Source organism: Equus asinus, chromosome 5, assembly GCF_041296235.1.
Source record: "Equus asinus isolate D_3611 breed Donkey chromosome 5, EquAss-T2T_v2, whole genome shotgun sequence".
NCBI classification, from domain to species: domain Eukaryota; kingdom Metazoa; phylum Chordata; class Mammalia; order Perissodactyla; family Equidae; genus Equus; species Equus asinus.
Genome location: NC_091794.1, coordinates 109,575,170 through 109,600,979, shown reverse-complemented (window position 1 = coordinate 109,600,979; position 25,810 = coordinate 109,575,170). Strand labels below are relative to the sequence as shown.

Genomic DNA, 25,810 nt, shown 5'->3' with positions numbered 1-25,810 from the left:
AACTAATGAAGCCTTCGTTTCTAAAGCACCCCCCAGTCTTGTATACCAGCTTTACCACTTACTGGGGTAACGTTTTCTACCACCTAAGGTCGTTGTCAGAGTTAGATGAGTTAATACAAGTAAAAGAACTTTGATTAGTACCTTGGCCCAAAAACATTAGCCATTGTTATTATTGTTATTATGACTTAGAGCACAAATGGAACCAGGGCTAGGGAGGACCCTTAAAAGAACAAGTAGTTTCTGCCTAGAATTCAGTTGCTTTCTTCCCACTGGCAAACTCCTACTCATCCTTCAAAACCCAGCTTGAATATTGTCTCTGAGTTTTTTCTAACTGATTAGTAAGACTTTATTGACCACCTTCTGTGGGTCAGGCTCCAGGCTTGACTGTGATTGCAAGAGGGGCAGAGACAGGGGCTGCTTTCTGAGAGCTCAGGATAACACACCAGATAATGTTGGCCTAGGGAGAGGGGCACTCAGGAAAATAACACTGGGATAAACGAGCACTCACCAGGCCAAGAACAGCATAGGGGCCCTGCTGGAAAGGCTCAGAGCCTCCTCTCCCACCCTCCCACCCAAACCTACCCCTTTTGGGGACTAGGCTGGCGATAGGGGTGAGACCTCAACCATTTGGAAGTCCAGGCTGTGTGTTTCACTTCACCTGCGTTATTCCACTGAAGTCTCACTCCATCACGGGGAGGATGCCCTGTTCTACCCAAGCTCTGAGGCTCTGAGAGGTCGGTAACCTGGCTGAGAGCCCGGAGCCAGCCAAGGCAGGCCTCTCCTGCGCTCTCTCAGATGCTGGGGCGTCTGCGGAAGGGCGTCCGCTGCTCTCTGGCACTCCCCAATCGGCCGTCGAGGAAATGGGGCCGCGCAGACCCATTCCTGTTCCTGTCCAAGTCTGGCGGGAGGGAGCTGGCCTTGCCAGGGAGCCCCTGCACCTCTGAGCCCACAGCCAGGGGCCTCGCCCGCCCTCCCCCTGCCGCCTCTGCAGGCGCTCCAGAGCTCCGTGATCTGGGCACTGTCATCCAGGGCAGGGTCCAGTCCGAAGCTCGGACCCTTGGCGCCGTCCCTTCCAGCTACGGCCTCTTCTCCTCCTCCCGGGCGGAGGGCGGAGTGGCGGTGGCCGGAGCCGCGGGACAGCGGCCGGCCTGGGGAGGGTGGACCGGAGCACCGCGCCCGAGCCATGGAGCGCCGGCACCGAAGGGGTGTCCTCTGCAGGTCACCCAGAGGACACCGGGAGGGGAATTCCTGCGGTGGGAGTGAGGGGAGGTGGGAGAGGTGGAGGCAGGGGAGGCCGGGCGTTGGGTAGGAAGCCTTGCCGGTCCTGCAGCCTGACCTTCAAGGGCCACAGCGGGTGCCGGAGAGACTGGGAGGCCAGGCACAGGGCCCTGCCCTCCGCAAGCCCCCCTGCCCATTCTCTGCGCCGGGCACGCCAGACCCCAGCCCCGGGCCTAGCTGCTCCTCGCTCCACGACCGCTGGACGCCCCGTCGGGTGCGGGCCGGAGAGGTAGGAGGGAGCGGGCGCCGCGACAGGGGTCGCGGGAGCTGGCTTGGCCTCCGCGGACGCGCCCCCGCAGCGCCTTCCTGCACTGTCCCCGCAGATGTCGGGAGCTATCTTCACGCCCCTGGAGGGCCCGGGCGCCCTGGACGCCGCGAGCGGCCACCCGCTCGTGTGCCCGCTGTGCCACGCACAGTACGAGCGCCCGTGCCTGCTGGACTGCTTCCACGACTTCTGCGCCGGCTGCCTGCGCGGCCGCGCCGCCGACGGCCGCCTCGCCTGCCCGCTGTGCCAGTGAGTGCTGGAAGCCCCCAGGACCACCCCCCAACCAGGAGGGGAGATTGGCTCCGCCTGGGCGGGACCTAAGTGCAAGGAGGGCAAGGCTCCGACTCCCTCCCGGCAGAGGAGGCTGGAGAGGCGGCACCCAGCCGGTACCCCTCCGCGGGATGACGCGCAGGCTCCCGCCCATTTGCCAGATTAGGTTAGCTGAGGCCTGGGGTTAGGGGCCCAAGGCCTCCCACAGAAGATCAGGGGGCAAGTGCTGGGCTAGAGCGCATGCCTAGTCGTGTAGCTGGGGACTGCTGGAGTACGGGGTCTCAGCACAGCATCCAGACACTCCCAGCACCTCACTTGGGGGTCCCTGAAGTCTCAGGGCAACATAAGCAGATTATGTTGGCTCAGGTTGGGTTGGGGGGCTAAATTTGCCCAATGCAGTGAGAGAGGGTTAAGGGGAGGCCTCTGCCTTTGACACCCAGGGTCACCAACCCCATGGCCTCCCAGCGTTCGCCCAGGCCTGGGCAGGCAGGGAGACGGACAGGGTCGGAGTGAGCACTGGCTGAAATATTTATAGCAGATGCCAGGCCTGCAGGCACCCCACCTCCCGCCCTATTTTTAGTTCCAGCCTGGAATGTGGGGGGTGGGAGTGGAGGTAGGGAGCCATGGGGAAGGGGCCTCTGGATCTTGGCTGCAGCTTCTCCGCAGACACCAGACGGTGGTGAAGGGCCCCAGTGGTCTCCCTCCAGTGGATCGGCTGTTGCAGTTCCTGGTGGACAGCTCAGGGGATGGCATGGAGGTGGTGTGCTGTGCCAACTGCGACCTGGAGTGCAGCAAGCAGGCAGGGTGCCTGGGCAGGGGGCGGGGAGCCGAGGGTGTGAGGCTGCACGGCTCTGATGCTGCAGTGTGCGCCCAACATGTCCTCAGAGGACTACCCATCAGTGGATTCTCCAGCACCTCTCTAAGGCACCCTGGATCCCAAATGTGGGCCCCATTTTACAGATGGGGAGACTGAGGTCCAGAACAAGTGACTTGAGCCAATAGCCAGATGGTGACAGAGGTTCAAGCCATGTAATTTGGTGAGCGCTTACTGGTCCCCAATTCAGGGTGGAGTTGTGAACTGGCACAGGAAGGGCAGTCCAGTGCTGGTCCTTGAGGGTCCACTGTGCACAGCTGCCTACAGCCCAAGGGGAAGGGAGGACAGTGTGCTGGTGGGGATCAGCCATCTGCCCCTGAGTCTAGGAAAGCCAAGAAGCAGAGTCTGGGCTTCGGGCTGGGCTGTGAAGGGCACCTGGGACTCTGGCCTATGGAGGCTGGCTGGAGTATTCTGAGTCCCGGGAGGATGGCCCTGCAGGAGCAAAAGCTCAAGGTGTGCTGGGCAAGTGCTGGGATATGTGTGACACAGAGTACACAGGTGACCTCCAGGAGGTAGGGAGAGCAGGGGAGAAAATGGCCTTGAATGCCAAAGTAAGAAGCTGGGGTCTGTGCTTTCATAGCCCTTGCTGGGGTCAATGCCACAGCTATAGCCCAAGTCCTGGACTCAGCCCTGGGTCTGGCCTGGGGAAGGGAACCTGCAGGCCCTCGTTCCCTTTCCCCTCCCAGCCAAGTTTTGACTCCAGATGGCCAAGGGGAGCACTGACATTTGGTTACTATTGAGGGTGCCAAGGGGGGCTTGAGAAATCTTCACACACACCCACACATTTTTGTTGTAGGTAAAATGTTTTGCCAATGCAGTTTCTGCGCTGCCCCCACACCCACCCCGTGTAACCACCTCCCAAGCCCATTCGGGGTTCTGCCCCTCCCTGGACCTACTTACCTACTCTTTGAACCTCGGTGTTCTCGTCTGTAAACTGGGTATATTAGAGCGCTGGGCGTCGGGATTGCACGAAAGGGCTGCATTTGGCCACGCACCTGCCCCGGGCTGGGACCGAGGCGCACAATGACATGCGGAGGCTGCAGTTCCCGCGCGGCCCCTGGGCGGGCTGAGCCCCAGGTCTGTCTGCAGGACGCGGAGACCACGTACTTCTGCAACACATGCGGGCAGCCGCTGTGCGCGCGCTGCCGCGACGAGACGCACCGGGCACGCATGTTTGCGTGCCACGACATCGTAGCACTGGGCCAGCGCAGCCGCGACGTGCTTCCGAAGTGCAGTGAGTACAGCGTGCGGGGTGGGGACCGGGACCAGGGGCGGGGCCCGGGCCGCCGGCAGGCCCTGCCCGAGCCCTCACCGCCCCCCTCGCCGCAGCGCTGCACGCCGAGCCCTACATCATGTTCTCCACGGACAAGAAGTCGCTGCTGTGCATCTGCTGCTTCCGGGACATGCAGGGGTGGGTAGAGGGAGCGGGAGGTGAGGGGGTCAGGGGGCGGCTGGGAGCGGACCTCATTCGCGGGCTCCTGGCAGGGAGAGCCGGGCGCACTGCGTGGACCTCGAGTCGGCGTACGTGCAGGGCTGCGAGCGGCTGGAGCAGGCGGTGCTGGTGAGCATGGAGTGCCCGCTGCGCTGGGGCCGGCTCGGGGACCAGAGCGTCCACAAGCTTGAGGCCGCCCTGTCCCCAGGCCGTGAAGGCCCTGCAGACGGCCACGCGGGAGGCCATCGCGCTGCTGCAGGCCATGGTGGAGGAGGTGCGCCGCAGCGCAGCCGAGGAGGAGGCTGCCATCCACGCCCTCTTCGGCAGCATGCAGGTGAGGCGTAGGGGGGATGACAGCCATAGGCCGAGCGCCCTCATCAGCCGTGGGCTGGCACCACGACCTAGCCCAGACCCAGGGAGCCCTTGTGGAGTTTCAGCGTAGTAGGGCTGCAAGCGTTGGACCCAAGCACTGAGCTACTTCCAGGAGTTAATCATTTTTGGGGAGAATTCCAGAGGGGGTGCCGGGCCTGCCCGAGGCTGGTACTGCAAGGGTGGGGTTGGGGGGGGTGGTCAGGGAAGACTTCCCCCAGGAGGTGACATTTAAGGTGAGGGCATAGGGCTCTCAGGCAGTGGGATGCAGGAAGGAAGGCCTCTGGCTCAGGTAGCAGGGCAGGTAGGGTGGAGGGATAGCCGGCCCAACCAGCTGTGTGGCTGGGGCCCAGGGGAGTGGGAGGGTGCTGGGAGGTGGCAGGGCTGGGATGCTCAGTCAGTAGCAGACTGTCTCTCCCAGGACAAACTGGCAGAGAGGAAAGCGCTGCTGCTGCAGGCTGTGCAGAGGTGAGTGGTGGCAGGGTCCCCACCCCCTGCCCCTTGGCCTCCATCCATATACCTAGCTCACAGCCTGGGCCTGGGCAGGCCCCGCCCCTCCCTGGGGAGCAAGACATCCAGGTGTCCACCTGATGAGGAGTGCAGAGTGGTTCAGGGTGCACGAAGGGTGACAGGGAAGGACACACAAAGCTGGTGGGGAGATGGAACTGCCCGGTTCTGAGGCCCCCCTAGGTGGGGGTGGGCAGCCCTCCCCTTGGAGATGAGGCTGCCTGCCCCTCCCCCAGCCAGTATGAAGAGAAGGACAAGGCCTTCAAGGAGCAGCTCGCCCACTTGGCCACTCTGCTGCCCACCCTGCAGGTAAGGGGAGCTAGGGGTGCAGAGCTGGGCACCCCGGCCCCAGGGCCCCCTTCCCGGGCCAGGCACTGAGCAGTGTCCCTCTCGCAGGTTCACCTGGTCATCTGCTCTTCCTTTCTCAGCTTGGCCAACAAGGCCGAGTTCCTGGACCTCGGCTACGTGAGTACCCCCAGTTCCTGCAGGGTCTCCCCTCCCCACCAGGAGCCCATCCTGCGCACCCCAGACTGCCATCTCAGGGCTTGGCAGCCTGTCACCTGGAGGACTGGACAGGGGTCCCTGGGCTTACCTTTCCCTCCTCCATGCCATCATCTACAAACCCTCAAGGGGCCAGCTGAGTCCCTTTTAAAAGGACAGCAATCCTGGAAGGGAACATAAGCCTCCACTCCCTCACCTGCAGAGTGTCCACTGGAGTTGGCTACCTTAACCTTTCCTGTGGATTTGGGGGCAGGGTGGGGTGGGGTTCCAGATCAGTCTCAGGGACGGCTTGGAGCCTCCAACGGACATCAGGTAAACTGCCAAAGATAGGTTTGCCCTCGGGCCTCCCCGCTCGCTGTCACCCCCACCTTCCACCCCTGAGCGCCCTCCCGCCCGCCTGCGCAGGAGCTGATGGAGAGGCTGCAGGGCGTCGTCACCCGGCCGCACCGCCTCCGGCCTGCGCAGAGCAGCAAGGTGCGCAGGCGGCCCGGGGACCGGGGGCCGGGGGCCGGGGGCCGGGGGCCGGGGGCCGGGCCGGCAGGGTGTGGAGGCTGCCTCATGGCCGCGTCCCACCCCTCAGATCGCCAGCGACCACCGCGCTGAGTTCGCGCGCTGCCTGGAGCCGCTGCTGCTGCTGGCACCGCACGGGGCGGCAGGTGCTGGGGGTGGCCCCCACACGTGAGCAGCGGGGGTGCCCTCTCCGCCACAGGGACGGGCCGGGGTGGGGGGACCCGGATGGCACAAGGTCCCCATCGGGCAGGGAGGGCCGCCAAGTGGCCAGGAAAAGCCAAGCACCGGCCTTTCCGCCTCGCTGAGTTCCCAGCGCAGGGTCTGGGTACTGACGATGGCCACGGGGGAGGGCGAGTCCGCCCAGCCGAGAAACAGCCGTCAGGGCTGCCTCAGATGGGAAGCCCATGGCAGACCTGGAGCAGAGCCTGCCCCGGCCACTCCGGGAAGACGGAGAGGATGTGGGGGCTGCCCCCAACCAGCCTCGATTGTGGCTGCCAGGCGTGGTGCCTGAGGATGGAAGGGAAGGGGCAGCTTGGGGTGGGGCCTGACTTCCGGGACCCTAGACTGGAGAGCAAAGACACCTCCCTCCCCTCCCCAGGAGGAATTGGGAGAAATACCAAAGCTGGACATGTGTGCCAAAGGCCCGAGAGCCGCAGTCAAGGGAGACTGGGCATCAGGCCCAACTGGCAAGGTCCAGTGTGTGTGAGTGAAGATACCGTTTACTCCGGACTAGCCCTGATGACATCCTGAGGGACTCTTTCTAAACACTGACATCACCCTGGAGATTTTTTAAAATACCATGCTGATGTCCTGGCCTTGGGTGCGGCCTTGCATCAGGCTTTTGCAGGGCTCCCACCTGGTTCTGATGTTCGTCCAGGTTGAGAGAGCCCTGGGAGGCTGCAGGGATGGGGGGCAGACCCTCCCAGCCGCACACCTGCATCCACACTGGTTCTCCCCCTAGGCTAGCAGGGGGCTCAGGCCCCAAGGTGTTGATGGGGCCCAGCTGCCCTTCCCCGGTGGGAAAGATGTTGAAGTCACCAGTCCAAAAGCCCACGCTGCACCGGTCCATTAGCACCAAGGTGCTGCTGGCCGAGGGCGAGGATACACCCTTCACGGAACACTGTCGCCACTATGAGGACTCTTACCAGGTGAGGGGGGCCAGGTACCTGCAGGCTGGGAAAGGCTTCAGCCTGTCCTCATCAAGGTGCAGCGATGGCCTAATCTAGTCCTGGTCACCCAGCCTGGAAGCCATCCCTCTGAGTCCCTGGCAGTGGACACAGCCTGCAGGAACCACAGGTGCTCACACGGGCTCTCTGCACAGCGCCTGCAGACGGAGATGCAGAACCTGAAGGACCAGGTGCAGGAGTTGCACCGGGACCTCACCAAGCACCACTCGCTCATCAAGGCCGAGATCATGGGAGACATCCTGCACAAGTCCCTGCAGGTGGATGCGCAGATCGCCTCGGAGTACACTTCCGTGGAGGGCATGAGAGCGGTCTTCCAGGAGGTAGCCCCTCCCAAGACACCCAACTCGCCTGCAGCCCCACCGTCAGCACATACATGGGCCACTCCAAGACAGGAAGGGGGAGAACGAGGACCTTGGCCTGGTGCCCCAGGGGGCCCTCATGTGCCAGGCTCTAGAAGCTGGTCTGCTGCCTGGAACCACATGAACTGGCTAGGGGTCCCATAAGGCTCTGAGTAGCTAGAGGATAAAAATGCCACCATGGAAATTACAACTTGCCCCATGCGACATCCAGCTTACTTTCTCTTTCAGATTTGGGAGGAATCCTCCCAGCGGGTGGCGAACGAGCAGGAGATTTATGAAGGTCCCACGCAGCTGCTTCTGGGTGCACCCCTGTCCTGGAGCTAACACACGTGCTAGCAGGGGCAGGAATGAGTTACCCACTAACCAGACACCAACCCCCATGCTCCTCCCCTTAGCTCTTGACTTTGCCTCACAGCTGCCAACTGGCCCCAAAATGATGCATCTGAGGTCAGGATTCAGTAAGTAGAATGCCCCCACAAGTCTGACCTCACTCTTTGATTAAAGAGGTGATCACTGAAATAGTTGGGATACTTAGGTGTGAGGTTTGAGAGTTAAAATCTGAAGCCAAGACCCAATGCTCTGGCCTTGGCCCCCCAGCCCAGCTCCATGACCTTCTCCAGCTGAAGCAGGAGAATGCCTACCTGACCACCGTCACCAAGCAGATCACGCCCTATGTTCGTTCCATCGCCAAGGTGAAGGAGCGGCTGGAGCCCAGGTGAGACTGGAGGTGTTCCCAGGGGAGCCAAGACACTTCAGAATGTGTGTGGGAAAGGCACCACACATTTGGAAGAGCCCCTTTCAGGGAAGTCAGTGGGCCAGGTCATAAGGGCTCTAATCGGGCATCTGGGCAGAGGACCAGGTGGACATCTGCAAGAACACAGAGTGAGGGCCAGCCCCAGTGGCCTAGTGGTTAAGTTTCGTGCACTCTGTTTCAGCGGCCTGGGTTCAGTTCCCAGGTGCAGACCCACATCACTTGTCTGTCAGTAGCTATGCTGTGGTGGCAGCTCACATACAAAAAGAGGAAAATTGGCAGCAGATGTTAGCTTAGGGCAAATCTTCCTCAGCAAAAAAAAAAAAGAAAAGAAAAGACAAGAAAGAAAGAAAAAACACAGCAAGTGGGCTGCTCTGAGTTTCTGCTTCTAGGCACACAATCGCCCACCTCTAGCCCCCAGGAGTAGGTCAAAGGAGAAGATACTTCTTGGAGGTATAATGAGGGTCCTCAGCTGATCCAGGCAGCAGGACATGGAGGAGAGAGCAGAACTTCCTTAGCACGTGGTTAAGCCAGGTCTAGACAAGAACCTAGACCAGGTTCTCAGCACCGTATGTGGGCATCAAAAGATGTTACAGAGGGAGAGGGATCTTGGTGGCAGGTCCTCAATGTGCCCGTCTCTCAAGTCACTGGGTCCCCAGGGTGGGCTGTTTTCCCTGTATGTCTGGTGCACAGCGGCCAGCCTGGGCTCTCCCTCCACCACCCTCCTGGGGACTCCACTTGCTGGGCTCGTGCCCGAGATCTCCTGCTTCCTATATCCCACGTTCCCTCTTTCATGGTTTGGTGGAGCCATCTCCCAGTGGCTCCTTGAGGAAGGGTGTGCAAGAGGTGTTTGTTTTGGCACAAGCCTGAAATGCCTTTATTCTGCCTTCACACTTGACCAATAGCTTTGCTGGGTATGGAATTCTAGACTGAAATTCTACATTGCAAATGATTTTCCTTTGAAGGCATCACTCTATTGTCTTCTAGCTTCCAAGGTTGTCCTTCAGTTTGGGCATATTTCTTTTTGAATTAGTTAGTTGATTTTTTCTGGAATTCTCATTATTGGACTTTGGCCCTCCTGGGCTGGCCCTCTGAGTACCTTCCCTTCTCTGTCCTGTTTTCCATCTCTGTCTTTTTGCTGTCCTTTCTGGGAGATTGCCTCACTTATCTTCTAACCCTTCTATTGAGTTCTTTATTTGTTTTTACTTATTTATTTTTTAAAAGATTTTATTTTTCCTTTTTCTCCCCAAAGCCCCGTGGTACATAGTTGTGTATTTTAGTTGTGGGTCCTTCTAGTTGTGGCATGTGGGATGCTGCCTCAGCATGGCCTGATAAGTGGTGCCATGTCCGCACCCAGGATCCGAACCAGCAAACCCTGGGCCACTGAAGCAGAGCGCGCAAACTTAACCACTCGGCCACAGGGCCGGCCCCATGAGTTCTTTATTTTTGAAGAAAATTTCTAAGAGCTCTTTTTAGGAAGAGTTGCCCTGAGCTAACTACTGCCAATCCTCCTCTTTTTGCTGAGCAAGACTGGCCCTGAGCTAACATCCGTGCCCATCTTCCTCTACTTTATGTGTGGGATGCCTGCCACAGCATGGCTTCCCAAGCAGTGCCGTGTCTGCACCCGGGATCCAAACTGGTGAACCCCGGGCCGCCGAAGCAGAATGTGTGCACTTAACCACTGTGCCACCAGGCCAGCCCCTAAGAGCTCTTTTTAAAATGTTGAATTGGTTTTACTGTCCAGGAGCTTTTTAAATGTTCATTTTTCATGTCCAGGAGCTCTTTTCTGTACCCTGACTGTTCTTCCTCAGCATTCTGCCGTTTCATGGACACGCATCTTCCCCTTTGGGCAGATAGGTGTTTTTGTGTCTGGTTTTTAAGTGTCCTTCTCCCGGAAGGCTTTTGTTTACAAGTTAGTTTTCATCTGCGTAGGTTTCCATCTTCCATGTTAAAGGCTCTTCTCAGGGCCGGCCCAGTGGCACAGCGGTTAAGTGCACACGTTCCACTTCGGTGGCCCAGGGTTTGCTGGTTTGGATCCCGGGTGCAGATGTGGCACCGCTTGGCAAGCCATGCTGTGGCAGGCGTGCCACATATAAAGTAGAGGAAGATGGGCATGGATGTTAGCTCAGGGCCAATCTTCCTCAGCAAAAGGAGGAGGATTGGCGGCAGATGTTAGCTCAGGGCTAATCTTCCTTAAAAACAAAACAAAACAAAAAAGCTCTTCTTAGATCTCAGGAAATCTTTGAGCTTCTGCTCATATTAGCATCTGGGGGGAGGGGAGCAGACTGGAAGCCCTGAGCACCTGGGGAGTGCTTCCCTGAAGGGGCCTGGGGGACAGGGCTTCTGTGGCTGCTTTTTGGAATGCCCCAGTGTCCATGGCAGGTCTCCTCCCGGTTTCCTTCCTAGAAGGTCACTATCTGGAGCTGGCATGCACACCTGATTCTCTGGTTTTCAGGAGCCCTCACCTGTGGGGTGGACCCTCTCAGAGACTCACCCTTTAGACTTCTGTGAGTGGGGGAGAGGGGACCTTGACCGTCATGGGCCTTCCTATTTCAGCCCCACCCTCCCTGTTGCAGAGGTGAGGTGCCAGTTTCTGGACCCCTGAGGATTCTGTGGTGTGGTCGAGCCTCAGCTCGTCCTGCTGTCTGCTTCGAACTCAGGTTCCTCAGATCTGCTAGTTACCACTCATCCACATGCTGTCCAGCTCCCAAAATTTTGATGTTATCCTTTCCAGTTCTCAACCTGGAGAGGTTTTTCTTTCCCCCTTGTTGTTTTGGTCCCTTTAATAGTTTCGGGAAGGAGGAAAATTAGAGTGTGTGTGTGCAATTGCCATATAGATCCAGAACTGACAGGCCACCTTTTAAGTGACTTTTTTTTCTTTTTTGGTGAGGAAGATTGGCCCTGAGCTAACATCTGTGCCAACCTTCTATTTTATGTGGGATGCCACCACAGCGTAGCTTGACAAGCAGTGCTAGGTCTGTGCCCAGGATCCAAACCTGCAAACCCTGGGCTGCGGAAATGGAGCATATGAACTTAACCACTACACCACCAGGCCAGCCCCTTAAGTGACTATTCTAACACGTCACACTGAGAAGTTAAACCTAGCATACCTTTTGCACAGTTTTGATCAAATCTCTGTCCACGTAGAACTAGTTGCAATGTTTCCTCCTAGGCTGACATTCAAAGTAGTTTACTGCAGATACTGTATGATTCCATTTATAAAACCTCAAAACCCGGCAGACTAACCTCTGGCTGGTGTTGGCAGTGGCGCTGGTGACTATCCTGGGAGGCCTCAGGGTGGAGGCAACGTTCTGGGTGTTGCCTACCCAGCTTGTTCATACTGTGTGCACATGCTAAGCCCTGCTCTTATCATCTGCATGCTTTCACTGTGTGCTCTGCTTCAAGGAGTGTGCTTCTGCCTATCTGCAAGGGACGGCACGCTGGCAGAGCCGTGTCTGCAGGGGAACGGCCTCCGTCCGCAGCCAGTATCAGCAAACGGAGAGGAGCTCAGGCTGGAGCCCAGCTCCTGGAGGTTGGGGGCGAGGAGGGAGGCCATCCCTGCCCCTCTTCACGGTCCTACTTTCCAGATGTCTGGGGTTGCTGCCTCTGTTTCCTCCCCTCCCACTGCTGGCAACCCACTGCAACCCCAGCCTCCAACCACACGCACCCACCTGAGCCCGCCCGCCCCCCAATCCGCTCCTGTTCCCATCGTCAGCAACCTTTCGGCCACATCCCGTGGCCTCTCAGCAGCACTCCTGAGCGTGGACTGTCCGTCGTCTTCGCCGTGCTCTCCTCTTGCTTCCAAGACATTCCACACTCTGGTGTCCCTCCTGCCTCTCCAGCCATTCTTCCCTCGTCTCCTTGGCCGGCTCTGCCTCCTCGGCTCAATGCCCAAGTGTCACTTTTCCCCAGGGCTTAGTCCTAGGCATTCTTCTCATCCTACTGCCTCTCCTTAAAGGGCTGCATCTGGTCCCCTGGCTGTAAGACCCCATCGTGATGCAGAGGACCACCAATCCCTCCCCCTAGCTCCAGACATCGCCACTGCCCCTTCCTGGGGGTCTCTGCTGGGATGTCTCACAGGCACCTCGAATCCCACGACGGCCTGCAGAACTCAGTTTCCTCCCTGGAACACGCTACTCTTGTTTCACCTCAATAAACGGCGTCGCAGTCACCTGGGGGCTCAAGTATAAGGCCTGGGGGACATCCTGGATTCCTTTCTTTCCCCCAGCCCATTTCCAACCCATCCCCAGTCTTGTTGACTTGATTCTGCCTCAGTCTACCTGCTTTGTCTCCACTGCCACCCCCAGTCTAAGCCACTATCGCCACCCCCCTCCCCACCCCGCGCCCAACCTCTCCAGCATGTCACACAGCCAGCGGTCTTTTGAAAGCCTCTGCTTCCCATCACGCCGGGGCCTGACAGCCCTTTCGGGACCTTCCCTGCCCACTCTAACCATGTCGGCCCCTCACGCCTCAGTCACGATGGCCTTTCAGTTCTCAAAGGGCTGGACTGGCTCCCGCTTCCGGGCCTCTGCCTGGGACGTTCTTGCTTCAGAGCGTCCAGTGGATCTTTGTCACTCAGGCCTCAGCTTGAATGTCAACAGCGGGGCCGTCCCAAACCACCCTATTATATAGCAGGCCTTCTCACTGTCACTCCCCACCGCCTGGGCCTGCGCTGCCTCCTTCCCAACCGTGGCACGGCTCCTCAACCAGAACGGAGCTGGCCCGGCCTCTCTCGTCCACTACTGCAGCCCCGGCCCTGGCGACTCGCCCGCCCTCGTAAATATCTGAGGCCGGAGTCCCTGGGCAAGCCCTTGAGTGTTTGCCCAAGTCTGGTTCTTGTGCAGGGTGACCTTAAGGACACGCAGTGGGCTGGCTCTGCTCCTTCAAGACTCCCGGTAACTGCTTTCTCCGGCGCAGGTTTCTGGCACCCGCGGATGACCAGTCAGAGCATCCACAAAACATGTATGACGACAGCGTGAGCGGCGATACCCAGGCCAGGTAAACACGTCCCTCCAAGCCCAGAGAGCAAACGATTTAATCTGAGAGAGAGCTACAGACGACAGGACGAAGACAGACCCCAGCTTGTCCCTGACCAGCTCTGCAGCCTCAGCTGGGCCTCAGTTTATAAAATATGGTTCTTAATCTGGACGGTGACTTCAAACAAGTGACTTCCTAGATGACAGATGTGACTTTGACGGATATGACCCGTGTTCTATGACTCTGGACGCCGTGGCTGCTGCCCGCACCGCTCACATCCCCAAGAGCCACAGGTACTTCCGCCAAGTGAGCAAATACACTTCTGTGAGAACAAGTGACTGAGGACTGTTTCTTGGTGAGAGCATCACCGGTCACTGGAACCACAGTGGCTGCCAAAACACTTGGCAGAGGAAGGAAAGAATGTGCAGGAGCAGACACGTCACTGTCACAGGCTGACCCTGCAGTATTTTGCTCCCAGTAAAACGTGTTAGTCACGGGGCGGAGAAGGGAGCTGTAGGAAGCTGGAGCTGGAAGAGCCCAGAGGGCGTGGAGAGGCGTGCTGTGGTCCAGAGCCACAGCAAGGCTGGTGACGGAGCACAAACTAGTCCCACCCTCCCTGGCACCACGCTTAGCTCAGCTTGACGCTTCAGGGGAGTGTCACTTCAAAGCTTGTTGTCAAAAGCTGCTGAAACAGTCTGAACTGCTGATGTTTTGGCAACTAAAAATCATCAGAAACAAGATTAAGAATCCTTCAGGAGACATACAGTTCTGGGTCTGAAGATGTGGTCACCACTGGTGCCTTCCAGAAAGGCTTTCCACTCTGAAAGCCTTGGCCCAAGTGGATTTTAGTGCTGGGGTGCAGTGAAATGGGGAGCGGAGTACAAGAGCTCATGTCCAAGTGTTCCCTTAGGAATGATCCGGTAAGTGTCACGGAAAAGAGGGAGAAGACCTCAGAGCCTAGAGCAAACAGCCGGACTCCGAACAGCCTCACAGAAGAGCCTCCACTGAAAAATAAAGATCCTCACAGACCCAAACTGAGAAGCGGGGGTGACGTCCCCACATGGAGAGAGCGCCCCACTTAGCAGATAGGACTGGTCCCAGGGGGTTGGGCATTTTACAACACATACATCATGACCAGGACGTTTAAGAGGAGGTTGTTTCCATCACCATCATGTGTTGAAAGGGGAGTCATTTATCAGCCCAGAAGCCCTCTGGCAGGCCCAAGTTCAGATTCTTCGGCGTGGGCTAAGCTTCGTTTTCCCTGTGTCCACATCCCATGAAGTCTTGGTCCTCATCACACTGACCTGGGACGCAGTGCCCGTCCACATGGAAAACGTGACATGAGCGAACATCCAGCCTCAAGCCCCTTGCTCATCCGGCGTCTCCCTAGTGCAGAGCGCCGGGTGGGCACGCTCCCGTCAGGCAGGGCGGGTCTGAGTCCCAGAAAACAAGACCCCAGCTCGGGGCGGCACCTGCCGTGCCTCCCAGCGATCCAGCTTCCCCGAATCACAGCCCCACTGTTAGCCGGGGCATCGCTGGCAAGGTCCACCCAGTAATCTGAGCACTGACTTGGCCAAAGGGAAAACCTTCGCTCCAGCTTTTCTCCCTTTCCGGCAAAGGCCGAGCGTGGAAAGCAGAGGAGCAGCGGCGCAGCGGCAGGCACGTGCGTGGCAGGAGACGGTGACCATCGCCACTTCTCCACTGCTTTCCCAGACTGCCATCCTCTCCTGTGCTCACCATCTATCGAGAGTAAAGCATGATTCTGCAGCAACTTTTCTCTAGTTTTCCATTCCTACACAGTATCCTGTTTATCGAGTGCAACTTAATAAATGCTGAAAAAGGAAAATTTACCTGAATGACCTAAAATTTAAAGTTTGGGAGGCAAAATGATGCCCGGATAGTCACATTTTCAGCAAAAATCAGCCTGACTCAGTGGCTCAAACAGCGAACGGCTCCTACGCACCAGGGAGGCCCGCACATCAGTACATTCACACATCAGTCGCCCCAACAGCCCAGGCCTCTGCGCCTGCCGTTTCAGAGCCCTCACGTGCCCACTCCAGGCATCACACACTCCCACGGGAGCCTGAAGGGCAGGAGGAACTTGTCATTACAATCTGGTTAGAGGTGGGAACTCAGAACTGAATCAAGTAGGCAAAATACATCTGGTTTTATGCTGTAGGTTCTGGACATTTCTTAGCCGCAAGTGACGTGATCTTAAGAGTTTCTGCATCCCACACAATCACACCATCGTTGATAGTGAAATCAAGTACAGTTTTATTTAAGAATTATTTAAGGATAATCAGTACCTGTGAAAGAAAATCCAATTTAAAATATTTAAATCAACATTTCTGCATGTAAAAAGAAGAGTAGAATTACTCCATTAAGTTACTCTCCTAGCTATGGGAGGGCTTCCTAGGGAGTAAGTGCTGGGGACCACGCCCAGGGGACAAGGACAAGGCGTCAAGCTTGCACGCAGGGCAGAGAGCAAGCCTCTCCCACCACGCTGGAGAGGTCAGGCTGCCTAACCTCGCCAGGCCACTACAGAAGCAAAAGACGGTGGGAGACAGCGCTATCTGAGGCAGTAAGAAAGTGCAGAGAGGGTCAGTGGTTTACTGTACCTGTTCCAGAGGGACTGCTACCAAACGAGCTGGGGCCGAGACCCCTGAGCCGAACCTATGAACACACATGTGGGGACAGTTCCCCAAGCATGTCGATCACCCAGAGTGTTAAATAAATGGGAAGGATTAATGAAGTTTACATTTTAGGCTCAAGAAGCAGTTGATACCAATGGAGGGACGGTGGGGTATGCTGCCTTTTGCTTTCTGCCAGGCTCACCCCACTCACTACCTCTTTTTTTGTAAACTGCCATTCTCAGCTGCAACCTACAAATTCTCATAAAATGCTGAATTTTATGCTGCTTCAAAGTGGCTTTGTTCTGTGCAGTGCCTGGTTTCCACTTAAGAATCTCCACTTTAAAACCTGCAATGGAAGAAGAAATCTCTTGATGGTTTCTTAATTTGAGGGAACTGGTGATGTGGCCTTTACCCAAAAGCTTTTGGGAATACCCAAAAAGCCTGTACCTCATTAACCTGATTCTCTGCCGTGTACACTGTCACTGCTAAATTTATAAAGCTAAAAATAATCTGAGGATCTCAGTGCTGGATGAAAGTCAATCACGTTCCCAATCCTGCCCCTAAGGAGTTCATCTCCATCTCTAAGTCATTGCTGACTTCTGCCCTGGGGTTGCGAATGAGGATACGAATGCTCTCTCCCTGCCTCCACCCACAGACCTGCCTTCACAGCAGAGCAGAATATAACGTCAGGCAGCATCTCACTGCAAACACTGAGGCCCACCTTCTGAGCTCGGCCGGCAGGAAGGCGGGCTTTCTGGACCCGGCAGGGGGAGGGAGTACAGATCATCAAAGCCAACACCTCCAGCCTGCCGGTCCACAAAGCCAGCGCCGTCATGAGCTCCTCTCCATCTATTAAAAAGACAGCTTCATGGCCACTAGTAGGAAGGAAAGTTGGGTCCCATCCTGCTAGATGCAGCAAGAAGGAACTTTCCTTCAGAGAGCTGGGGATGGCTGCCAAAACCCCAGCCACGCCCTCCTCCATTTGCAATCCTACAGAGTGGAGTTCACTTCACTCAGCGTGGTCTGGAGAACAAGTTTAGAACTGATTCAACTCAAGTTCCCAGACAGAGTAAGTGCATGCTGCCGTCCCACGGGGCGTGTCCATGCCAGAGGAACCTGCTGCCAAGGGCTCGAGCAGCCGCCCTGGCCAGAATCTGACCGCCAGACCCTGACGGGGGCTGACAGTCGAGTCTGTCTAGTTCTCACACCAGCAAGTGTCATATCAGCAATCCAAGAACCCGTAAACCTCTTTGGTATACATAATAACAAAAAAACTAATTAGGCCATAAAATCTAGAAATGAGTAAATGTTTTGAGTTGGTAAAATGCTCTTTTGAACACACATTTCCAGTATCTGGTACAGTTAACCAAATGTCCGTTGTGTAGGTCATTACAGTACAGGCTTCATTTATGTCATCTCTCTAAGTATTAAAAACGTTTGACGTTGTTATTCTAAGTCTTCACAGCACCCCTGTGAGGTAGGTGGTATCGACCCCATTCTACAAATGGGGAGGTCTAGGCACAGAAAGGTTAAGTGGCTCCTCGAAAGCCGCGTGGCGTGCGTGGCAGCGGAGCAGCGCTCCCGCTGGGGGCTGCCACCGACTTAGCTGGCGCCACTGCAGAAGTGCATGGGACGGGTTTCACACTGAGAACAGTTCCTATCTAGTCCACAATGAACCAAGCGTCTTAAAACTTCTATGTTTGACTCATAAAGCCCATCACTTCCCCCAAACTCGAAAAACAATACTGTTGAGATTATTTGCTCTATTTAAGACTTTTATGAGTCGACTTGCTTGAATTTTGTAGTTGTATATGCTCTCAAACGCTTTTGGAAAAGACAGTTTGAAATGGCATTAGGGACGATGGAATTCTGAGAACAGAACGTAGAAATCCATACTTAAAAGATTTAAATCAAACACAAAAATACAAGCTATGGGAAAATACAATAAAATCCCAAGTAAATGGGGAGCAGTATTTCTTAAAGTTTAACAATGCCTTGCACAGAGCAGGCGTTCAATAAGCATTTCTTGGATAAAGGAAAAATGACACATCTTTGACATGCCTGTCACTGATAACTGCCTCCTCTCGGGAGACCCCGGAAACCCACAGGGGCCCACGGTCTCCCAGGCCTGGGGTGCTCTGGTGACACAAAGCCACTTGGCCAAAGTGCCTAGAGGTGTCCATGCTTCCTTTCTGCCAAATAAAAGCTGGGGCTATTAACACCAGTGAGTCCCCTTTGAATTTATACTGCTATTTATAAAAAATAGATATGTAAATATGATTAAATATAGGAAGAGCCAAAGTGCTTTATAACGAAGTATCTTTAAAACGGTATAGACGCTCATGCACGTAAAGACAGAAATAAGGAGGTTAAAGCTGTGCTGTCTGTGTTTTCCACTTAAAGATTTTGAATGTGTTCCTAACGCTAATAAGCACTGGCGCCCACATCCCCCTGCCTGCTGGAGAAGCCTTCCTCGATGAGCGAGACGAGTGAGTCCACCTCTCCCGAGGGGTCCTGGTCACAACCCACATACACTGTGGCTCCGTGGGGGATGGAGCATGGCCTGGGTTCTCACCAGGGCACTTCTGGAGGGGCACTGTTGGATATTGCTATTATTTGCTCTTGTCCATCTTTATATCCTACCTTAACTCAGCCCAAGAACAGATCGCTCCGGGGGTCCTTTGGTCCTAAGGCCTTCTGACCGTTTGGTCTTGAGTGATATTCCAGAAGAGTAACTGGTGATGTATAAAACGATTAAGAAAATCCATTCTGCAGAGTGGCCAACAGGAGGCAGTTCCATCCTGGGCTGCACGGACTGGGAGGCCCCCGGCCCCTGCTGTGTCATAGCTCCACCTTGACTCCCTTTATAAAAGGCAGGCCTGTGGGCACCCGCTTCTTATACTCCAGGTACTCCTCCCCGAAAAAGTGAATCAGTGAGATCTCCTCTTCTTCTGTTCGATCACGGAAGAATCGCCACACTGTCAGGGCATAGCCAACGCCACAGATGGGGTTGCACAGCATCACCTGATAGAGGGAAGAGGAAGTTGATCAGTGTCAGAGTGACGTGACACCCGAGCTGCAGCAGCATCTGCTTCTCTCGAACACTCACAGAGGACTTCCTGCCAAGGGCCAAGAGACTGCCGAAATACTATCAGGGTCTTTGAGAGTCAGGACCAGGATGGCGTTAAGTGAGATCACATGACCACTGTCACGTTAGAACTAAACACTCATCCCTGTAGCTTTCCTTCATACCCTCTCTCTGCTGCTGTTCCTCTTACCTGAGAGACACCTAAAAATTAAAAGGAAAGATCAACCTCTTGGATTTCAACCCTCAGGCTGGGGTGACGACTCCTCCTCCTCTGGCCCCCATGTGTGAATGACCCTTCCGTGCACACTGCCTTCCCGCACGGCTGAGCCCGGCCTCTTCCTGCCCCACCGCATCCTAATGCACCCCTTCCTGCTCACAGCTACCTGGTCCCCTGCCCTTGGCCCCCAAAGCCTAGCCCTGTACCCGATACACTGCCACTTAACCGAACTTCCGAAGTCACTTCTTTCATCAAACCACTCCCCTGCTCAGGTCGCTCCAACACCTAAACCTGGAGAAGGAGCGCCTCAGCCCACCTCTTCCAGCCCCTGCCCTCAGCTACATTTACTTTGATTGCCTCTCACCTCCTTACTTGTGGTATTTCCACTTTTAGGAACGTCTTGCCCACTGATCCATCCCAAACAGTCCTTCCAGGCCAAGAGCATCGCCCAGCTCTGGGGGAAGCTGCTGCTAACCCACCCTGCCCACTTGGAGTGACCCTCCAGACACAGGTCCTCCCCAAGTGGGTGACTCCCACCAAGAGAACCAGTCACACGCCCTCGACTCCTGATTCTCACCACTGTTTATGGAGTGCCTACCGTGTCCCCAGCACATGCTAAGCCCTTTAAAACAATAAGCCATTTGACCCCCGCAGCCAACTTCTGAGGTGGTGCTGCTGTCCCCACTTAATGTGGGAAGAAAGGGAAGCCAAGAGCCAAGGTAAGAGCCTGGACTGGCTGGCTGGGTCAGCAACCCCAGAGCCTGTGCCCTCAGCCGGCAGACATGGGCAGCTTCTTGGCACGCCCGGCAGCCAGGCTTCCCAATTGAGGCCACGACCCATTACTGAGCCATGAATTCAATTCAGGGCATCATAAACAGCACTACAATTAATAATAAGAAAACGGAGTGTTCTATACACAATAAGTACTGTTCCAGGAAAGGCCTGTTCCATTTTCACACATATGTGTAAGCTGAGTCAGTGTAAAAACATCTACAATCAAAGAGGTGTGAAAAACTCCCAGAGCAGTTAGGTACATAGTTAGCATTTATGGCAAATTACATGATTCAACTATAATGGATGTGTTCCCAGGGAATATGATTGTCAATATGGGAATCTTAAGTTTCAGAAATGCAAGTTTTAAAAGAAATGCTGGGGGGTAACCTGGCCCTACTCCACCACTGGGGATCACCAGAGAATTCCCGTGGACCATGCACTGCCGATGGGACACTTAGGGGCCCAGACTGGATTTCCCAAAGAGGGGACGAGTTTTCTAAGCTCTGATCACATTCTCTGGCAAAGTCCTTCTAGGACCAAGAGAAGAGATTCAGGGTACAATGGTCAAGAAACAAGGCTCGGTCTGCAGCCGGAGACAGAATAAACCTACACAGCTCAGATTAAACCCAGTATGTGACCATGGCCTCACCAATAGCAGCTCCTAATGAAAATCAGCTAAGCTGCCACTTGCATGCCAGAGGGCTCTCCCCCAAAGCCCCATCTCTGTCCTCACCTCACTGAGGTGCTCCAGATCTAAGTTACAGAGGCAGAGAAGGGTATGGGAGATGGGGTAACAGCACCTGGAATCACCAAGAGCCTACAAATTGAGGATGTCCAGATCTTAGGTATACGGTAAAAGAGGTTAAGGACTAAATCAGTTCTTGTGACCTTTATTTAGCTATCACTTGAAACATGACAGAACACATGTACCTATTTAAAGAGGACCAACAGCCTTGTGAAAACACTAAAACCCACTGACTTGTACACTTTGAAATGATTTATGGTATATGAATTATATGTCAATTACAAAATTGTAAAAGAAAAAAAAAATGTAAAGGAGACCTGTGTCATGTCTGATACTGTACCTGGGTTCCGATACTCCAGTAAAACCATCCAACGTAAGAAGGGTGCCGGAACCAAGCATACACTCCGCTTGTCACTAGAGTATGGGTTTCTGACTTTTCATTCTGCACCACGTGGTTGAAATTGGACCCCGCTGTAAACATCGCCGCTTTCCTCAGACATTCTCCAAAGACCACCATCAGCAGCCCCGTGGCACTGAGCCACGTGATCTGCTTTAGTTCTGCAGGAGAGACATCGTCGGTGACAAACGGGAAGTGAAGACACTGGACTGCTGAGCTCCCCACTTTGAATACTTAAAATTAACTCATTTTTCCAAAGACAGGAACACTAGGAAACATGCTAGTGTGCACTTAGCATTCATCATCACGTTAAAATTTAATTATAAGCAAAACACATTGTCCTAAGTTATGCTGTTCATCTGTTTATTTCAAAGTGCCAACAAGCCAATCAGAGCGCCATGGCAGGGCTGATGGGCTCTCAGTCCACGTCCCCCGGCCACACACTCCCATCCTTCACTTGGACACAAGCACAGCTAAGTGAAGCAGAGAAGCATCCAGCGTTTCCTGCCTTGGCCTGTCAGAGAGTCCTGGGAACCACATATATTTTATTTCATGCGCTGTGCAAAGTTCGACCTGAGAGTAGGTGCCAGATGCAGAGGTTTCTGCTAATAAACACTTCACATGAAATTTCTCAACTCACAGAAAATGAACAGAGCCAAAATCTCCTCTGCCTATAAAATGAGGACCATCGAAGGCTGGAGCTTCATATTAGACGGCGCACTACGTTATGCAAGGTTTAAAGCAAAAGGTCAACCCGTCCTCGATTCAAAATCCAGAAGCAGAATCCACAAGCAGAGCTCGTCCTTTATAAAGAGCTTAGTGGAGACGGAGGTCCCAGGGAGATTACACCTGAGAGGCGAACCCAGGTCACTGTCCCCAGGCCCGAGAGGAAGACACCCTCCTCCCCTCCAGATGGGAAAGTAGGGCAGCACACTGACCTGGCCAAAAGATGTTTTCAAGTGTGAACTCGATCCAAGAAGAAAGAGCAGCTACTGTATACTCCAGACTGTGATTCAGGAGAAAGGAATCCAAGGACAGACTTTTGGGATTGTTGACCGCTGTGACTAAGTATTCAGAATAGTGGAACAATGACAGGGAACACATGTACCTATTTAAAAACAAAAAGACAGCTAAGTCAGGGCAAAAGAATCAGGTTAGCCACAAGTCACAGTATGGATTTGGGTCTGGTGAACTGTCCCTGAATTCTATGACGTGGTCCGGTCGTCACCTGTCTGAAAGTGGACACCAGGCACACTATGTGGCATGACTCCCTTAGGTTTGCAGAAAGTGGGGTTTCAAAGGGACTACATTTTTTAATGTTACAGGCAAACAAACACAGGTTAGGAAGCCATTATGGACCCCTCAGCCTTTAAAAAAATGACCCTACACACAGTAAAACAGGAAGGAGAGAAATATCAAAATAAAGCAGTGATGTATGTTGAATACAAAAATTCAACAAAACTGAAATAATTCCAGCAAAGAAGGATGCGACGGCTCAGAGTGTTGATAATAGGAGGTAAAGCTTTTTACCTTGAAGCCACTGGTTCATGTCCAGGTGAGGGACTAGAAGCCTCAAGGGACTGAAATCATAGTGTAGGGAAAAATCCTACACTGGCTGTGGAGGGTGCACTAGATGTCACCTAATAGAAATCAGAGACGGAAAAGGCGTGTGAAGACGAGCCAGAGCCTTGCCCATGCCGTCGCGGAGAACCTGGACTCTCTTCCGGGAAGGGCTCCTCATGTTACTGAGGAGGGCACCTGTGAGCAGGGCACCAGGCAGGGAGACCTGTTTCTGCCTGCAACAGAACCAACCAATGGGCACCAGGTCTGAGATGCCGGCATCTCGGTGGAAACTAGAGACCTCATTTCCACGGAACCCTAAACAGCCTTCAGCCAGTCAGGGAGGAGGAAATAGCACTACTGACCGTCTGATCCCCCCCACTGGCAACTCAAAACCATTATTCGCGAAGTACTTCTTACCAGCCAAAGTGATTCCAAGAAGACTGGCTGAAACTTAGCAGCATGCCGCAGCCGAACACAAAGCCAAGGAAACAAGCGCGGATGGCTATCTGAAACGGGCCCAAAAGAAGCTCAGTCACCCGGCTGTTCCGGGCTGCAGGAGCAGACGGTGGCGATCATGTAGAGCCGATCTGCTCAGAGGTTAAGAGGGTGAAGCAGGGCTGCCTGCGTTCAAATCCCAAGCCCACCCCTCTCTGGCTGTGTGGCCTTGCGGAAGAAACCACACCCCTCTGGCCCTCGGATTTCCCCACCTACACAATGGGCATGATAGTAGTACCTACCTTTTAGGATTACCCACGTAAAGTACGTGAGGGTAAGTGCTGCGTAAGTTCTAGCTGCCATTACTATCATTATTATTGCTATCATTACTCAGGACTGTGGGAAAACTGTATGAACCTAGTTAACTGGCCAGATTCTCCCAAGTCCATGCAGCGAATCTGGTCGGGGCACCCGCGCCTCTGCGCCCAGCCCCTTCCACGAAACTGCGGGGCCCCTGACCTCAAACTTGGCAGCAGGTAGGTCTCTACACCTTAAATTACATAAAGGGACCCGTGGGCTCGCTCATTCCCCACGCCGGCGCATCTATCGCAGCTGCCGAACCGCACCAACTGCAATTTCCCACCCACTCCGCCGGGTGGAGCGGGCCCGCGCCCCACGTCCCCCGAGCCTGGCGAGGCAGGGTCCCTCCTGCCGCCTGAACTTGCCGCTAAACAACACGCCTGGAGGAGGCAGCCCCTCTTGCGGGCCCCACCCCGGGGGGAAGGAGCCACGCGCATCGCCCCGCCCCCGCGCCCCCGGCCCCGCGCGGTCTGCACCTGGTAGCGCGGCGGCCGGTAGAGCAGCAGCAGCAGCGCGTTGAGCCCGGCCACGTAGAGCGCCAGCGCGGTGCGGCCCTGCAGGCCGGCGCGCGTGAGCAGCGGCAGCGCGAGCACCGAGGCGCCCAGCAGGAAGGTGGCGAGGCTGAGGCGCGCCTCAGAGCCCGGCGGAGCCCGCGCCGCGCAGCCCGCCATGGCGCAGGGCGGCGGACGAGCACACGGCGGCGCCGGCGCTGGCTGTAGCCCTGGGAAACCCGCCCGCCGCGCCTGCGCACTGCGCCGCCGACGCCGGCCGGGAAGGGCAGCTGCCCGGAGCTGCGCGCCGCCCGCGAGCTCTCGCGATACCGCCGCGCCGCGGGGCTGGCGCCCGAATTTGGCGGGAACGCCCCGCCCCGCGGCCAAGCCCCGCCCCGGCGGCTCCCCCGGGACCATCTGACCCAGGCCGAGTGGCGACCGGCCGGGCGGGGCGGCGGGGTAACTGGGTCCTGGGCCGAGAAGTCGCCGCCGGCGTCTGCCAGAAGTCGGTCCCAAACTCCAGAATGTCCCTGTCCGAAGAAACCATGTGAAATCTGAAGCCAACCCCGCCTCGGCCGGCCCCGCGCGGTCCTCCCCGAAACTGACACGCTTCGGCGCGCAGGCGCGCGCGCGGGACCGGCCCACCCAGCCCACCGCGCGGGGGCCGCGCGCAGGGTCCGAGCCGCGCCTCTCGCCCGCCCTCGGCCGGTCCCCGAGCGCCCGCTGGGTCCCACGTTGCGCCGGCGCGGGGACACTGCCCGGGGGGCAGCCCGAAAACCCAGCACTGGTCGTCCAAGCAGCAGGATGACCGCCCACTTCAGTTCGTGTTCAGGGAGAATGTTGGCCGGTGGTGGAAAAACTTAGGACATCTTAGGTCTTTTAAAAGGCAGAATACAAAACTTTAGTGTGATCCTGACTTCACTTGGGAAGAACAAAAGCGTATGTGTGAGCCTGGGAAAATGATTGAAATAGAAGCCCAGATTATGTAACCGCGGTTATCTTCAGGGGGGAGAACTCTGGGCGACTTGTCTTCTGTTTTTTGGTTTGAGTTTAGTTTTATTAACTCTAATATGCACGTCTCTGCAGAGAAGCAGGACTGAAGGGAAGGCCACGTGAATACATGAGAACACAGTGGTTGAGAGCATAAAATTTGGACTTAACGAGAGCTTGAGTATAATTCTGTTCTCTATCTGGGTGACTTTAGGGAAGTAAGTTAATTTTTGTTTTTTTGAGGAAGATTAGCCCTGAGCTAACTGCTGCCAATCCTCCTCTTTTTTTGCTGAGGAAGACTGGCCCTGAGCTAACATCCGTGCCCATCTTCCTCTACTTTATATGTGGGACACCTACCACAGCATGGCTTGCCAAGCGGTGCCATGTCTGCGCCCGGGATCCGAAGCAGCGAACCCCGGACCGCCGAAGCGGAACGTGCGCACTTAACCGCTGTGCCACCAGGCTGGCCCCAAGTTTATCTTTTGAAGCTTAGTTTTTTCATCTATGAAAGGAAAATAAATAATAATACTTAACTCTGTATGGTGATTGGTTGGATTTAATAATGTGTGCCAAGCCCTTAGCACAGGCAATTGCTCAGTAAGTGGTAGATAGTATTCATAATTTTTTAATTTACCGATATGTTAACAATGGTTATTTCTAGGTGATGGGGGTTGTTGTCTTCTTTGTATGTTTTTGTATTTTCCACATTGCCCACAAGCCACATCAGAAATTGTTCTTAACTTTTTGAAAGAGTTACTCTCCCCCCCCCCCACCAGGAGTTCACAGAGCGATGGTGGAGGAGAAAGGCAAGTAAGCAAGTGACTAGCATAAACCACA

The 25,810-nt window shown here is 55.3% G+C and overlaps 2 protein-coding genes across 13 annotated transcripts; one reads left to right on the top strand and one right to left on the bottom strand.

Moving 5' to 3' along the window:
* The first annotated feature begins 1,265 nt into the window (after positions 1-1,265).
* Positions 1,266-15,130, top strand: RNF207 (ring finger protein 207). 11 transcript variants are annotated; one of them, XR_011503669.1, is made up of 19 exons: positions 1,266-1,507; positions 1,602-1,792; positions 2,480-2,612; positions 3,777-3,921; positions 4,017-4,098; positions 4,173-4,248; positions 4,328-4,453; positions 4,910-4,956; positions 5,232-5,304; positions 5,392-5,460; positions 5,902-5,970; positions 6,077-6,174; positions 6,968-7,154; positions 7,247-7,513; positions 7,781-7,832; positions 7,968-8,010; positions 8,150-8,267; positions 13,221-13,301; positions 14,191-15,130. XR_011503669.1 is itself a non-coding variant. In XM_044769558.2 (18 exons), the coding sequence occupies exons 2-18, from the start codon at positions 1,602-1,604 to the stop codon at positions 14,360-14,362; spliced, it is 1,905 nt and encodes a 634-aa protein (XP_044625493.1). In that variant the 5' UTR covers positions 1,266-1,507; the 3' UTR covers positions 14,363-15,130. The 11 variants fall into 11 exon arrangements, 9 of the variants coding, with proteins under 9 accessions (XP_044625493.1, XP_044625492.1, XP_070367341.1 ...); XM_044769558.2 differs by lacking the exon at positions 7,968-8,010 and having other exon boundaries at positions 7,328-7,513; XM_044769557.2 differs by lacking the exon at positions 7,968-8,010.
* A 400-nt stretch (positions 15,131-15,530) lies between these two features.
* On the bottom strand, positions 15,531-25,504 carry ICMT (isoprenylcysteine carboxyl methyltransferase). Of its 2 annotated transcripts, XR_006527403.2 has the most exons (6): positions 23,969-25,504; positions 23,115-23,203; positions 22,073-22,242; positions 21,078-21,295; positions 18,557-18,937; positions 15,531-16,259 (listed from the first exon to the last, which is right to left on the bottom strand). XR_006527403.2 is itself a non-coding variant. In XM_014861604.3 (5 exons), the coding sequence occupies exons 1-5, from the start codon at positions 24,398-24,400 to the stop codon at positions 18,755-18,757; spliced, it is 1,092 nt and encodes a 363-aa protein (XP_014717090.2). In that variant the 5' UTR covers positions 24,401-25,504; the 3' UTR covers positions 15,531-18,754. The 2 variants fall into 2 exon arrangements, 1 of the variants encoding a protein (XP_014717090.2); XM_014861604.3 differs by having other exon boundaries at positions 15,531-18,937.
* Positions 25,505-25,810: the final 306 nt, after the last annotated feature.

Bases quoted from the DNA above. Each gene is read 5' to 3' on its own strand.
- ICMT (XM_014861604.3), bottom strand. From the start codon at position 24,400: ATGGTCCCGGGGGAGCCGCCGGGGCGGGGCTTGGCCGCGGGGCGGGGC. The intron at 23,204-23,968 runs GTGCAGACCGCG...GGCCCGTTTCAG, and splicing joins ACCGGCCGCCGCGCTACCAG to ATAGCCATCCGCGCTTGTTT. The intron at 21,296-22,072 runs GTCAGTGTGCTG...TCTCTCCTGCAG, and splicing joins TGAAAACATCTTTTGGCCAG to AACTAAAGCAGATCACGTGG.
- RNF207 (XM_044769557.2), top strand. From the start codon at position 1,602: ATGTCGGGAGCTATCTTCACGCCCCTGGAGGGCCCGGGCGCCCTGGAC. The intron at 2,613-3,776 runs GCAGGGTGCCTG...GTCTGTCTGCAG, and splicing joins ACCTGGAGTGCAGCAAGCAG to GACGCGGAGACCACGTACTT. The intron at 6,175-6,967 runs GTGAGCAGCGGG...TTCTCCCCCTAG, and splicing joins GCTGGGGGTGGCCCCCACAC to GCTAGCAGGGGGCTCAGGCC.